At 45.1% G+C, this 15,045-nt stretch overlaps 3 protein-coding genes across 3 annotated transcripts in view; 2 read left to right on the top strand and 1 right to left on the bottom strand.

Annotated features, from left to right (window-relative positions):
• Positions 1-5,142, bottom strand: part of BUB1B (BUB1 mitotic checkpoint serine/threonine kinase B) — a 30,107-nt gene extending 24,965 nt beyond the window's left edge. Inside the window, exon 1 of the mRNA XM_068148119.1 lies at positions 4,941-5,142. The gene's annotated coding sequence lies outside the window, so the exon portion shown is untranslated. The remainder of the gene's footprint in view (positions 1-4,940) is intronic.
• On the top strand, positions 3,533-5,336 carry SAA4 (serum amyloid A4, constitutive). The gene is made up of 4 exons (XM_068148121.1): positions 3,533-3,634; positions 3,941-4,064; positions 4,385-4,523; positions 5,138-5,336. The coding sequence occupies exons 2-4, from the start codon at positions 3,968-3,970 to the stop codon at positions 5,277-5,279; spliced, it is 378 nt and encodes a 125-aa protein (XP_068004222.1). The 5' UTR covers positions 3,533-3,634; positions 3,941-3,967; the 3' UTR covers positions 5,280-5,336.
• Positions 5,337-5,642: 306 nt separating this feature from the next.
• Positions 5,643-14,517, top strand: SAAL1 (serum amyloid A like 1). Its single transcript, XM_068148116.1, has 12 exons — positions 5,643-5,810; positions 6,046-6,159; positions 7,002-7,085; positions 8,398-8,477; positions 8,875-8,934; positions 9,190-9,305; positions 9,436-9,619; positions 9,884-9,966; positions 10,100-10,288; positions 11,076-11,272; positions 11,767-11,859; positions 12,802-14,517. Exons 1-12 carry the CDS (start codon positions 5,694-5,696, stop codon positions 12,892-12,894), a joined length of 1,410 nt encoding a protein of 469 aa, XP_068004217.1. The 5' UTR covers positions 5,643-5,693; the 3' UTR covers positions 12,895-14,517.
• Positions 14,518-15,045: the final 528 nt, after the last annotated feature.

The following is a 15,045-nucleotide window of genomic DNA, read 5'->3' as shown; positions in this document are numbered from 1 at the left end:
TCTTCTCCTGTTGTTGAACCTAAAGCTAACCTGCTCTAGTTTCAAACCAGAGCTTTCCAATCACTGCCCCAACCCTGGAGCACTGCATGGGGTTGTTGTTACCCAAGTGCAGTACTATCCTGTTTCAGTGCCAGAGCACCATCCTGTAGTGAGACATCAGTTTTTATTTCTCTGTTCTTATTTACATGGTATAGACAGTAACCTAATGATGAGAGGGCTGGAACACTTCTCCTACGGACACAGGCTGAAAGAATGGATGCTGTTCAACCTGGAGAAGAGAAGACTCTGGGGTGACTTCAATACCTGAAGGGCACCTATCAGGAAGGCTTGGGCAGAACTGTTTAGAAGGGCCTGTGGTGATAGGAAGAAGAGCAATGGTTTGAAACTGGAGCAACAAGAGCCGCAAAATACTGGAAGAGGTTTCCCAGGGATATGGTTGAGGCCCTGTCCCTGGAGACATGGGCAGCCTGATCTAGTTGGAGGTGTCCTGACTCACTGCAGAGGGGATGGACAAGTAGATCTTTAAGGGTCCCTTCCAACCCAATGCTATATGTGACTCTGTAAATCCATAATAAGATGGCAAAGCACTTTACAGATCCCCATGCCAGTTTCAGGTTGTTCTTCAGCACTGGCGTGTGTTCTTGCAGGCTGACTGAAACTTTTTGGATCACTGCAACTCTTCTCTGATTCAGCTATCTCATTCAAGCTGTGTAGACTAAAAGACAAGGTGCTTTTGCTGTCCATGTGATGGCACTGTTAGAATACACTTTTCCCCTTCAGGGTACTGCAGTTGAGGCTTTGCCTTCACAAGCACAATCTTCTGAGTATTTCCAGCATGAATTCCACAGGATAAAAGAACAAGTATATAAAATCTTGTAGGGGCCAGACTGAGAAGATGCAGAGGAAAGAACTGCCAAGAGGGAGTATGGAAGGTGGGTGGCACATTAATGGGATTTCAATTGCCTAGCAGCAGAGATAAGCTAGAGCACCAACTGGCCTAATGCAAACTGAGGGTGGCTGGATTCGACCAGTATGACAAGACAAAAGGCCTAGAGCATGAGAAGCATGCTGAGGAGTGTGGGAACCCAAACAGAGTAGCTAAGAAAATGTTTAGATGGTCTTCACATCTGTGTAGGAGCCCCAGAGCTGATAAGTGGTGGAACATTTTGTTGTACCTCAAATCATGTGAGGAAGGTGGAAGTAGAGATAACAAAATGCTGCATCTTTGAAGTGGATGGGAAAAGCAGTTGGGTTAAAAAACATGTTAGAAAAAGACAAACCAGTGTGATTTAGGGGTGGTAGGCTGTGGGAAAGGGAATTAAACCAAGTACAAAGTCCTCAATAAATAGCCACTGGCTCAGCAGATCGAGACCACTCTGGCCCAGCTGTGGCTGTGGTCACCTCCTGGCAGACTGGTCTGTCAGTTTGTATTTCGGCTCTCCACGTTCAGACTGGCAGGTCTGGAATTGACATACTGCACAATACACTCAGCAATACCATAGAGGAGGGGAAGAGAAGCACCCACAGATGACTAAAGACTGCAAATTGAGGGAGCTCATAAATCAGTGTGCCCAGAAGCCCTAACAACGCAGCAGCAGAGGGAAGGCAGAAAGATTGTGCCAACAGACAGCAATAGATCACATATAGCACAGCAATGAGGGAAATGGAGCGGCTATGGTGTGTCAAACTGCATTCTGCTGGAAACCACTCAGTTCACTCACAGAATCATAGAACTGTTTGGGTTGGAAAAGCCTTCTAAGGTCATCAAGTCCAACTTTCAATCTAACCACCATGGTCATTAAACTGTCTCCAAGTGCCATGTCCACATTTCTTGAACACCTCCAGGGATGGTGACTCCACGTCCCTGGACAGACTGTTCCAATGCCTGACCACTCTTTCAGCAAAAAAATTTTTCCTAATATTTTCCTAATATTGTTGACAAGTATCATTGAACAGTCTTCTGGACAAGCAGGAAAGGATTTTTCTCTTTCTCCACATGTGTAGAAAGAAGAGTTAAAGAAGGACAGTCAACAGGAAACCACTTTCCGAACGTAAAACGAGAGGAAAGTTGTGCCTCAAGTAATCCCAAGGCTGGCAAAATGCTGCAGGAAACAAAGAGATATTTCTGCTCTAGCACACTGAGAGTTGTGTGTACACATTAATTTTGTGTCAGAATGGTCATACAGGTAACACAATGAGAAGTGTTTGTTCAGATTTGGTGTCTGAAGAGAGCTTGTGTTGATGATTTCAACTTGGCTGTCAATAAAGACAAAGAATTTACTCCTTGAAAGAAGCGTTGGAAAATCACTGTTTCCTATCCTTGATATGTGGTTTTATCTGACAAGGCTAAGGTGAAGGGATTGTGAAATTAAATTGAAGAGAGACAAGTGTGCAGTTGTTCTACATGACTGAGGCCACTGCTAGTAAATATTCCCTACAGCAGCATGGCAAAATTGTTCAAGTGAATTACTGTTCATTTAAACTTGGATAAGGTTCTGCTACTTCCCAAAAGAAGGAATAATTGTGCCCAGTCTGGGAATTCACCTCATGCCTCCCCAATCTGATACTTACTTAGATAACAAAATGCCAACATTGCCAAATGTTTGAAGAATTTAGCTTGCATTAAAGGGCAACCAGATTGAGGTTGCTTTTTATCTTAACTGTATTAGACTGTACAAACCCAGAGAGGTCTCCCAGGTGTTCCTATATGTGTTGTGTTTATCTAGTGTGTGTACACTGTGTTTTAGTGCTAGGCCAGAAGGGAACACTCCATTCAAACCCTAGCCTCTTTCAGTTGCAAAAACAAAAGTTCTGGCTGCAGATTGTTTCTGTGGGTCAAGGGCTGTGACCCGGAAAGCAGGCCAAGAGGGTACGGGAAAGCTGTTAGTTACATGCTGGAGCACAAAGCTGGGGCTTTATGTCAACTCCAGTACTGTCAGCACTGCTGCTGCCCTCCTTGTTGGATACAAGTCAAGGGGAAGCAATCAGAGATTGTCCAAAGCTCTCTTCCAGTACCTGCCTTCTTTAATTATCCTCATGTGTGTGCCCTGTGCAGAAAATTGTGATCTGGAGAGAATGTAAAACAACAGAAGACTCAGAAATATTCTCTAAGGTCCACAATGTCTGACCTTTTGTAGGGAAAAGTACTTTTAAGTCAGCTCTGAAGGCAATGCTCTGTTCTAGAGTGAGCCTGTACCTCAGTTTAAATGAATCATTTTACAGTGGGGGGTTTTTAATTGTTATTTTTTAATTAAGACCAAAAAGGTGACAAACAGGGCCACTGGCGGCCAGCAGAACAAAGTTCTGTGAAGAAAGTTGCAGCAAAACTCTTCACTCTAGCTGCTGCAGTAACTGAGCTGCAAATATTGTTAAGCATCAGGTTCACAGGCAGGAGAGGGAGAAGGAACACGTGTTTCCTAAAAAATTGTGCAACAGGAGCTAATGAACCTTCAGTAAGGGCAAAGACAGGCTTACCGTAACGACAGTGTAAGGGAGTGTGGGGGGAAATTCCCACTCATTGATATCCCTTCCAGTTTCCTCTTTTAAGGGGTTTGAATTCCTTATATATACCCTCTGTGAGTCTGAGAGCACACAAGACAAGCTCAATTTCCTCTGGCTTTGCCTTTCTGCAGTGGTAAGTGACATTCTGAATTGGTGAGCTATATGCAGTGGGTTTAGCTGGCTTTTGGGAACAGGACTAATGCTTACCATGTGGGACTTCTTTATACTCACAATAAGAGCAGCTGGGAATGCTAGAATGCAAGTTTCTCATGTCCATCTGACTCTCTTGATGTGTTCTTAACTGAGCTTGTGGTTGCAGAGAGCATCACTAGCCATCAGCCCTGGAGCAGCTGCCTAAGCACAGCTACAGGTGTGATGGCTGCTGTGTCAGCAATCTGTCAAAAGGCGCTCCAGAACTGCTCATATCTCTGTCTCACAGCTCTGTGTCAGGCTTGAGCCAGGAACCATGAGGCTCTGCGTCTGCCTTGTGTTGCTGTCCCTTGCTCTGTGTGCAAGTGCTGACATCCTTGCTGGGGGACGATTTGCCTGGGATGCAATGGGAGGTAAGCTGCTGTTCCACAGGCCTTTCTCTCAGGAGCCTCCTGCCCCAGCATAGCTTACTGCCAGTCAGTAGACACAGACCTCAGATCTGGGAGGTCTGCAGCCCCCTATCAGGGATCCTGCTGTCTTCTGCTGCTGGAAGAGAACCTTGATAAGCCTCTAAAGGCCCTTTCTGTAGGCACCCACTCTGTGCAAAGGCCAGTGTGCAGGACTGCCTCTGTGCTACTGCTGCTTGGGCCTTTCAGCTCCTGGCTGAAATGGTACTTCACTGTTTCTGGGATAAATAAAGTCAAGATCTTGTCAATGTCTCTGCTTTCCCCAGGGGCATGGGATATGTTCAGAGCATACAGGGACATGCGTGAGGCAAATTTCAAGAATTCCGACAAGTACTTCCACGCTCGTGGGAACTACGACGCTGCCCGGAGGGGACCCGGCGGTGCTTGGGCAGCCAGAGTCATCAGGTAAAGGAGCTGATTTGGCTTGTCAACAGTGAGCCACTATGGATCTAGTCACTCCAGTTGCAGTGAAGTCTTTTTGACTTGTACTCAGCTTTTGACCTAGGACAGTAGAGGGGAAGCAGTTAATGTCGGAGCAGCTTGCCTCCATAGGAAAGGTGCCTCTCCTCCCATACAGAATCACAGACTAGTTTGGATTGAAAGGGGCTTTAAAGATCATCTATCCCCAACTGCCCTGCCACGGGCAGGGACAACTTGCACTAGACCAGGTTGCTAGAGGCCCTGTCCAACCTGGCCTTGAACACTTCCAGGGAAGGCACAGCTACAGCTTCCTTGAGCAACCCGTTCTGATTATCTCACCACCTTCACTGTAAAGAATTGAGCATAAGTCTTCTTGTCCTTCCAAGAAGGTAGATTCCTTACCTCTGCAGTACTGGTGATAAGGAGCTCTCTTTCCTTGGTGGTTCACTTCCTGACACAATGGTCCTGAATTACCCTGAGCGCCTGAATCTCACGTTGAGAAGTCCTGCAGAAAAGCTAGTCTACCATGAGTAAAGACATCAGCAGGAAGTGCAGTTAAATGCTGTCTGGTTCAGCTGGCTCTTTTTCTGTCCTGCTAGTGATGCCCGGGAAAACTGGCAAGGCGGTGTGAGTGGCAGAGGCGCGGAGGACACCCGAGCCGACCAGGAGGCCAATGCGTGGGGCAGAAACGGCGGAGACCCCAACCGCTACAGACCTGCGGGCCTGCCCAGCAAATACTAGCGCTCCCCTCCCCACTTACACCCACTCTGTGCTGCCCAATAAAGGACTTCTCCACAACACAGCTTCTGGCTTTCCTTCTGGCGCTGGGGTCCCTCAAGTCACAGCCACGATGTCGAGGAGAGCGGGCGGGCGCCCCCTAGGCGGACATCACGGGGGCGCTGCCGAGGGGCGGGCGTCTCGTTCATTCCCTCGGCTGATCCGGGAGCTTTCCGCGGAGGGCGGGGCGGCAGCTACCGCCGGGACAGGCCCGCGCCCGGCCCGCGCGGCCTCTAGGGGCGACCAGCCTGCAGTGAGCAGGCCGAGGGCCGCTCGCCGCCCCGCTCCGTCAGGGGGTGCTGTGGGCGCCGCCCGGGTTCCGCTCTGGCCGCCGCCAGTTCTCTGTCGCCGTGGCGGCTGTGGCGGTGGCGGGCCGCTATGGACCGGAACCCTTCGCCGCCGTCCAGCGAGGCGGAGGAGGAGGAGGGGGACGCGGTGGGGAACACGGTGTACAGCAAGCACTGGCTGTTCACCATCCTCACCCGCCTCATCGAGGTGCGAGCCTGGGGGCGCCGTGGCGGAAGAGGCCGGTGGGCCCGGGAGCGGGGAGGCCGGGGCCGGGTGGGACCCCGGAGACACCGGTTTCCTACTTGTGGGGGGGTGTGTGCGTGCGTGCGTTTAAGCCGGGACTGAAGCGCTCGGTCGTCGCTGTTGTTTTGCCGCGTTTTTCTGGGTCGCAGCTCGCGTGCCGCCGTACCCTCGTGCGCACCCCCCGCCTCCTTGTTCTCAGGTGATTAGCCCCGAGAAGACGGAGCCCACCGGGAGCCCTGAGCGAGGCCAGACGGAGCTAGACGAAGAGATGGAGAATGACATTTGCAAAGTGTGGGACATGTCGATGGACGAGGTAGGAGCAACGTGCTGGAGTCTAGGCATCCGGGGTGGTTCACAACTACAAGCGGCTTTTGCCTGGTATCTTCAGTCAGAATCCTGCTGGAAGTGGGAGAAGGCACAGAATTAGTCGGGCTCGGTCAGCTTTCTGACTTTGGTAGTATTGATTGTTCTCTGGTTTGGCTGACAGTGTGCTATGAGCCTTTAGGCAGGGCAGGAGTGGGGAAAGGGCTCATTGTGAAGGCTGCTTCTCAAGATGATCAAGTACCTGATGTGCACTCTAGACCCCAGCGCTAGTTTGCACAAGCATCCTTCTGTTGCATCCAAGTGCTGGGCTCCACGCTGCTGTCTGAGGATGGAATGCAGTACTGTATGTGAATGTAAAAGAGGCAAGGTGGTGTGCCCGACCTTCCCTCTAGGTGTCTGATGGATCCTGCAGTGCTGTTATGTGTCTTTCTAAACAGAGAATTAACCTTGTGTTTTAATATGGTAAAATTAATTTTTTGTATGATCTGATCAAATGCTAATGGTAATTCTTTCCCTTGTTGTATGCCTGGGTGATGTCACTGTCTCTAAACACAATATATGCTGAGTTCTGACTTAGTGTCTCTAACCTGTTGAGATAGAGCAAAAGAAACTGTGACTTTTTGATCCATTGTATAGCAAATCACTGTCATCCTGAATCACCCTAGGGGCTTGCTGATCTTCTCTTATTGAAAGTAAGGATTATGGGTACTAACTGATCTCTTGAGGTGAGTTTGACATGTCTGTGGTCCAGACCTTGTGCTGGGAGAAAAGGTTTGATTTTTCATTTGGAAATTGTAGAAGACCATTTACTTTTCCATACTTTCTCCACAGGATGTTGCTTTATTTCTTCTGGAGTTCAATGCCCCTGATATATTCATGGGAGTTTTTGCCAAGTCAAAATGCCCTCGTCTTATTGTAAGTATCAACCATCAAAAAGTTATCCCATATTAATAGCAATAGTAGATAGCTCTGTCCAGGCATTTGCACATACACCTCTCCTCCTCCCATTACATGTTTGAATACATTAGGGGAACAAGGAGAAAACACAAAATGGTTCCTGAAGTTCATGGAGGACTCTTTCCCATGGGAGGAACAGGGAAAGAGTGTGAGGAGGAAGGAGCAGTGATAGATCACGGAATGTTAGGGGTTGGAAGAGGCCTCCAAAGAGTCCAACTTCCCTGGCAAAGCAGGGTCACCTAGAGCAGGGTGCACAGGAATGCATCCAGGCAGGTTTTGAACGTCTCCAGAGAAGACAGCTCCACAACCTCTCTGGGCAGTCTGCTCCAGTGTTCTCTCACCCTCACCACAAAGAATTGTCTCCTCAAAGTGGGGTGGAACCTCCTGTGTTCTAGCCTGTAGCCTCTCTTCCTTGTGTTATCACTTGGCACCAGCAAAAAGAGACCATCACCTTCGTCTTGACATCCACCCCTCAGCTACTTATAGATGTTGATAAGATCCCCTCTCAGCCTTCTCTTTGCAAGACTAGATGGTGATAGTGTTGTTCTTAGACTTTTTGTTGCTTTAATAACAGATGCCAGATTAGCTTCAGAAGAGTTTACCTAGAATATGCAAGCCAAGTTGATTTCAAGATATATTTGCTTTTATGCAATACCTCAACACCTCCATATCTGACCAGTACCTGATCACAAGTGTATTTTAGGCTATTAGAAAAGATCTGTATCTTGGTCTTGAAACAGTTGGTCATAAGAACTTGGAAATCAAACTCAAAAACGTCTTTCAGCCTTTGTTACATTTCATAGTTTCACAGTTTCATTCAGGGTTGGAAGGGACCACAAGGATCATCTAGTTCCAACCCCCCTGCCATGGGCAGGGACACCCCACACTAGATCAGGCTGGCCAGAGCCCCATCCAGCCTGCTCTTAAACACCCCCAGGGACGGGGCCTCGACCACCTCCCTGGACAACCCATTCCAGGGTCTCACCACCCTCATGGTGAAGAACCTCCTCCTCACATCTAGCCTGAATCTCCCCACCTCCAGCTTCATTCCATTCCCCCTAGTCCTATCACTACCTGAGATCCTGAGAAGTCCTTCCCCAGCCTTCCTGTAGGCCTGCTTCAGATACTGGAAGGCGACAATTAGGTCACCTCGGAGCCTTCTCTTCTGCAGACTGAACAGCCCCAACTCCTGGATTTGTCTTATGGCTGTGGAAATAAAGCCATGAGCTACACTGCAGTTGCCTCATTATACTGTGTTTTGACTTTTCAGGAAATCTGTGTGGGAATATTAGGAAACATGGCCTGTTTCCAAGACATATGCATGTCCATCAGTAAAGATGAGAATCTTGGGTAAGTGTGTATGTGCTTTATATATATGCATGAGTACTGCTTTTCTGGACTTACACTCGTGAAATAAATGTTACAGAAGGGATTAAGAGTGCCTGCCTTGTCTTATCTTTGTTCACACCTTTCTGACTGACCATATTTGTGTGGGGAGTGTTCACTGAAGGGGAAAAAAAAGGATAGAGACCACTCCCATTTTTTGTTGTTGTTTAATCACCAGACTTTGACTTGAATCTTTAGTTTCTAATTTTGGCCCTCTTGCAACGCTGCAAATGAGTGCACAGTCAGGAGGAGCCAGCTTTGATCTCAGAACATGGTTGCAGCAATGAAATGAGCTTTTTATGACTTTTTAAAGAATACAGGTGGATTTTATTAACGTTTGTCTTGCATTTGCTTCTTAAAGCCAAGTGCTGTTGCAACGTTTGTGCGATTCAGACTCCCCAACTCTTCTGGAAACAAGCAGGTAGGACATCTTGGAAATTAATACATCATTACTGTAGTTCTGCTGTGTTTCTGGGAAGAAAACGGAGAAGTGGGCTCACTATTTTATTGTCCCCTCATCCTAACCTTTCATCATGTCCATCTTGTTCTGGAATCAATTTGCTGTGAACTAGATTGCTGTTTCTGTCACATCATGCTCGGTGTTTTGGAATTACACTTGTACAGCTAAAGTGAATGAATTGGCTTCTGATTTGTTAAATGGGCAATTCTTGCCTAGGTTGTTGTTAACTTGCCTCTCCCAGCCTGAGGTGGCCAATGTCTGGGTGGAGAGAATCCGAGAAAACCCTTCTGTGTACGACTGTGTTTGCTTTATCATGTCCAGCTCTACAAATGGTAAGTTGCCAAAACAAGATGGGAATTAGTGGTCACTCCTTAGTGATCTTTTGTACATTAGCCTTTTGTGAGCTAGGTTTTGTTTTTTGTTTTTAGCCTTCTTGAAATTTGTACATTCTCTCTCGTGCAGTCGAATTGCTGGTAAAAGTGGGTGAAGTGGTGGACAAACTCTTTGATCTAGATGAAGAGCTAATGTTAAACTGGATTAAAAATGGCAGTTGTCGGTCTGTGGGACCATCTGTAGATGATTCCCCTGAAGAACTTCCAGATTTTAAGATTGTGCCTTGTATACTTGAAGCAGCCAAACAAGTCCGGTATGTCAGATTTCTTTTCAGTTTCACGGCTGGGCAGGCTCCTGACTTTGTGTAGGCCTGTGAGTGAACACCCTGATTTCAGTGGGAGCTGCATAGTTGGACAGATCACTAGAATGTATTTTCCTGTACTTCAGTTCTGAAATGAGTCACTTGGCTAGCAAAGAGAATGGCAGTGATTGCTGATAGTCTTCTGTGTGTCCAAAACACACACAATAGAAACTCAGCAATCAGGTGTGTAATTTGTTTTCTGTTTGCCCTGTGTAGATCAGATAATCCGGAAGGACTTGATGTTTATATGCATATTTTGCAGCTCCTGACCACGGTGGATGAGGGCGTTCAGGCTATTGGTAAGACACTTGAATTGCTACATATGGTGGGACCAAGTAACTTCCGGATGAGCAGATATTCAATGGGGAAAGAAAATAATTCATGTACTTGGATTAAATTTGCTGGCTTGGTGGGTTCTCTTTCTTTCTCAAGTGCAGGCTCCTGATGGAGGAAAAGAGACTTGGAGTTTGCTTTATGACCTTGTTTGCCATGAGCTTTGCCAGCCGGACGATCCACCGATCATTGTGCAGGAGCAGAAGACTCTGTTGGCCTCTATTTTGTCTGTGCTGTCTGCTATGTTTGCTTCCCAGACAGAACAAGAATACACCAAGATGAGGAAAAGCAAGTTGTGATTTTTTTCTATTCTTTTTGTTAGAACAAAGTTATTTTCAGAATTGCCTTTATGTATGTGGGAGGAAAGATGGTTAATGTATTCCTGTTTACTAGAGATCAGAACACAAAAGTCAGTTACATGTATGAAGGCAGAAAGCCTCTTTAGTGATGACTCTAAAAATCACAGCTAGCTCAAAGTTCACTTCCTGGCTATCTTTGAAGAGTTACAGTAAGAGAATCTACAGATTCAGTCTTCTCCATTGAGTAAATGAATGAAAACTGCAGAGTTCATCTCTGCTAAAATAAGAGGTAATATTTTTTTAGTGGAGGGAGATTCTGCCCTTACATAGATCCATCTTTATCACTTGTTACTTTTCAATTCATTGACGAGTCCTTTCGAGTTACAAATCTTTCTCAAGGACGTGAGTCAGGTTCATCTACAGCAGAGAAAGGTTGTGGCAGTTTGATTTACCAGGTGGGATTATCTAGATGTGAATTTAACAAACTAGTCTCTCCTGAGTTACTTCTAGAAACATTTTCCTTCTTGTATTCCTTACCACTGGTATATACTTTTCATAGATACAGGTTGCAGAAAAACCAGTTTGGGTTTCCAACTACATTTCAACTTGCTCCTTTAAAACAGTCTTTGACAAAACACTGCCAGAACACACATTCCTATAGCTTTTGTATGAGATCTTGTGGTATGTTCCAAAATTCTAATGCCTTGAAGGGATGGGGAAATTTTTTCACTGTTGAACTTCCATTTACTTTGTAAATTTCCATTACTTTATACTAGATATGCCTCTGATTGGGAGCTTGATTCGTATCTTGCAATACATGGAGGACTGTGGGAAGAGATCTGTTGATAACTCAAAGGAGTCTGAGCAAGAAGAGACTGGAAAGGCTGATCTAAATGAGGAGGATTTCCATTTAAAAATTTTGAAGGACATTTGCTGTGAATTACTTTCCAATATGCTTCAAGAACTGACCAAGGTAAACTAAATTCTAAGTTTCTTGCGGGATGGGTAAGAAAAAAGAGATGAATGTGTGCATTTTTTCTGTGGAAGTGAAGTTGCATAGTGGAAATTCATTAGAGTCAATCAGAAAGTGAGTAGTAACATGTGTGTCCCATGCCAGGGACACAGATTGTGTTGTCTGCCTTCAGGGCCAAGATTCTGCATGGTAAATTCTCTAGGTGTATGTCACCATTTCTTCTGAATGAAAGCAAATTTATTTAAGAAAAGGGGAGAATATCAACACATGAACTTCTTAGCTGGGCTTTTTTCATATGGCAGTACTTGGATTAAAAGACTTGCATTGTGTGTGCTTTCACCCCTTACTGTATTGGCTATGCCTGGCACTCTCTGACAACGGTAGTTCTGATGGTTCTATTCATTTTTGTGAACAGAGCACATACTGTAGGCACTGTGGGCACAGTTTTGAGTTTGTTCTTCCAAAAAAGAAGTATTTATTTTTTTATTTCCCAGGAGAATACATTGGAAGGACTACACCAGGGACATTTAAATGAGCAGACATGTTCCTGTGCATTTCAGAACCTCTTACCATTGTATTTTGCATCGGTGAGTATCACAGTATCACTTAGGTTGGAAAGGACCTCGAGGATCATCGAGTGCAACCTATCAACACAGACCCCATGACTAGACCATGGCACCAAGTGCCACGTCCAGTCTCCTCTTGAACGCCTCCAGGGCTGATGACTTAACCACCTCCCTGGGCAGCCCATTTCAATGGTGAACGACTTGCTCGGTGAAGAACTTCCTCCTCACCTCGAGTCTAAACCTCCCCTGGCACAGCTTGAGACTGTGTCCTCTTGTTCTGGTGCTGGTTGCCTGGGAGAAGAGGCCAACCCCTTCCCAGCTACAACCACCTTTCAGGTAGTTGTAGAGGGCAATGAGGTCACCCCTGAGCCTCCTCCAGGCTAAACAATCCCAGCTCACTCAACCTCTCCTCATAGGGCTGTGCTCAAGGCCTCTCCCCAGCCTTGTTGCCCTTCTCTGGACACATTCAAGTGTTTCAGTGTCCTTCCTAACCTCCTGTAGGAATTACTGCTTGAGTGGCAAGACCTTTCAGACTCAGATGCAGAAGCAGGACACAATTGTTCTGACACAGATTATATGCCATTCTGGGCAGCTTTGTCCCCTGTGTCTCTTCTGGCTTACTTCAGCCAGAGTTTTGCTTAGATCATCAGCTGATACAAGTGTCAAACTGTGCTGAAACGGATGGAAGTCTGCAAACTTAGGCTAGCTGAAAATGGTTTTGTCAATTTTTATAGAAAATAGTTCTAAATATTTTTCATAGGGAGCTTTTCTTTGTGTATTTTTAGACAACAAAGTAACAGTTTGGGGGAGGTGATAATATTTCCAAATGTAGCCCAGCTGAAATTGTGGGTTTGGGAGGCAGGTGGCTAATGCTGGAAAGGTTCAGAAACAGAAAGAGTCCCTATACCAAGTATAAGAATTTTGTATCCTATTTTCATGTGTGTGTGTGCAATTTATTTCCAGGTGGAGAGTTTCCTTGAAGTCCTGCGTGAGGCTGATCAGACACTGGCTGACAATCTGCAGAAACGTTTCCCAAGCCTGAAGGTTCACACCTGAGAATGTACATGAAATGTTTTCCTTCTTTGGAATGAAGAGTTTTGACTGTTTCATTACAGTGGTTCAGAAACCAGGTTTTCAGTAAATGCAGGAGAATGAAGCAACCTCCTTACCAACAAGAAATGTGCTAGGTAGCCCTTGTTAACTCAGTGTTGATCTGGTCTGCAGGGGGAGGGAAATTACTGTGGATTTAGTTCTGTATCTTCCATCCTGTTTGCTCTGTTGATGAGAAATTGTTCGTTTGCAATTGCTCTTCTGCAGCTGTTCTAGGTTTCTTTTAATCACTCTTGATTCTGTGCTTTTCAACTTCAGTTGAAACAGTCATGTGACTGAAATGCACTGAGGAGTTTTGTAACATGATGCTGATTTCTTCCAATTTGCTGTTGGGAAAAGCAGGATTTAACATAGGAAATCTCAGATGTCCTCTGCCTACAGACCTTCAAGCACCTGGTAAAGACAGAGTTCAATTATACAGAATTGTTTGGAGCTTTTTGCCTTTTGGTTTTTTTTTCCCCTTTTAGATCATATTGGTACCTTGAGCAGGTGTTGTAGCAGAAAGGTTTCACTGTATTCCTTTAAAATCTTCACACTTCCTACACTGAAGTCTCGTCCATGCTGCAGCTCTGAGTTGTGGTGTCTGGGTGCTGTGCATTTTAAAGGCTTTTAGAGTATGTTTGTACCAGTGGTCTGTGCTGCAGCTTCCAACATTGCAGCCAGTTATCCAGAGTTAGAGTTGTAGGGCAGGTTTGGGTTTAATCTGTGGTTTACTTGCAAACTTTATTCTCTTTTAAAACAGTCTGTACTTCAGTTTAGGAGTATACCATGTATCAGACAGACCTTTCCTCGTTCCTGTGTCTTAGGAGTGTAACTTGTATCCGACAGATCTTTCCTCATTCACGTCTCTTACCAGTTATCTGTGAATGACATGAGACATGCCACACTAGCTTTGGTTTTTCAGGGGAATTTAAGGTGTTAGGTCACTTGCTGTAAATTCAGTCCACAGTCTTCTGAAAATCCCACTTTTAATCACGTTATGTTTTAACTGCTCTGTATTTTTAGATCCCATGCTTGCATGCAGTGCAGCTGGCATCTTCTGAAAAGACAGTATAGCAACATGTCAGTTTCACTGTTCCTTTACATGAGAGTGAAAACAATTGGTCTTTATTAGGTTTGAGATGTAAAAGAAAAGGGGAACCAGAGCATAGTGAGTAACTTAATACCATATAGACACATTCCCTGGCTCGCCAGGTTTTTATAGACTTAAGCATTGTGCTGGACTCATCTTTTGCTTGCCATGGGTTACCTGTGTTGTCAAATACAGTATGTGTATATGTATATAGCCTTTTCAGCCAAACTTCCAGTTTTCAACAACAGTGCAACTGAATCATTCCCTTGAGCTGCCAGCAACATCTTAGCTGTCAGCAGAGGGTTTAGAGTTAGAAATACCTGACTAATGTCACCAAAAAGAATTGCCACGGTTTCTATCCATTTTTGTATGTGATGTTTGTTGGAGGAAACTGGTAACTGTGAATAGGATGACAGCATTTTTTCATACTACCTGGACAGTTTTGGGGTATTTTCTTAAATCCACAGATTTGTAATAAAGTTTCTTTTTTAAAAAAACCCACACAAAACTGTATTGTTTTTTTCTTCTTCATTCTATATGTCAATTAAATTTGTTTTCTGAGCCACTGGAAATGTCTGTTACTCTCAATTATGTCATTTGTAAGGGGAAAATTGACCCTCTTCCTAATGTCAGTATCTTGTGAAATATGTTGTCCTTTGTTGGATGTTCATTTTAACTCTCTTGCTTTCTTTGCTTAGTCATTTTCAGGGTCTGGAAGTCTGTATCTCTCATCTAGTCTCTAACCTTTTTTTGAGCTGAAGCTTGTCCCCAGGTGTATCTTTTTGGTAGTCCACCATAGTTAGGATTTGTTCCTGGTTTGTGTCTCTTGAAACTTGTGGCTGTTGAAATGTTTGGGTAGGTGTTTAATGTAATGTGCAGACAAGCTGAGACAAGATCTGTTGGTTTATTTTGTTCCATCTTTTTGATACACAAATGTCCAGTGTTGGTTGATTAATTGTTGAATGTTGCTACTAATGGCAATGAGTAGATGAGATACATCATTTCCCTGAGAAAAGTTACTGCCT

This window comes from Melanerpes formicivorus, unplaced genomic scaffold, assembly GCF_026170545.1.
Source record: "Melanerpes formicivorus ecotype bairdi unplaced genomic scaffold, bMelFor1.0.p_v2 SCAF_16, whole genome shotgun sequence".
NCBI classification, from domain to species: Eukaryota; Metazoa; Chordata; class Aves; order Piciformes; family Picidae; genus Melanerpes; species Melanerpes formicivorus.
The sequence above is the reverse complement of the archived record's forward strand: the minus strand, read 5'-3'. Positions and strand labels throughout refer to the sequence as shown.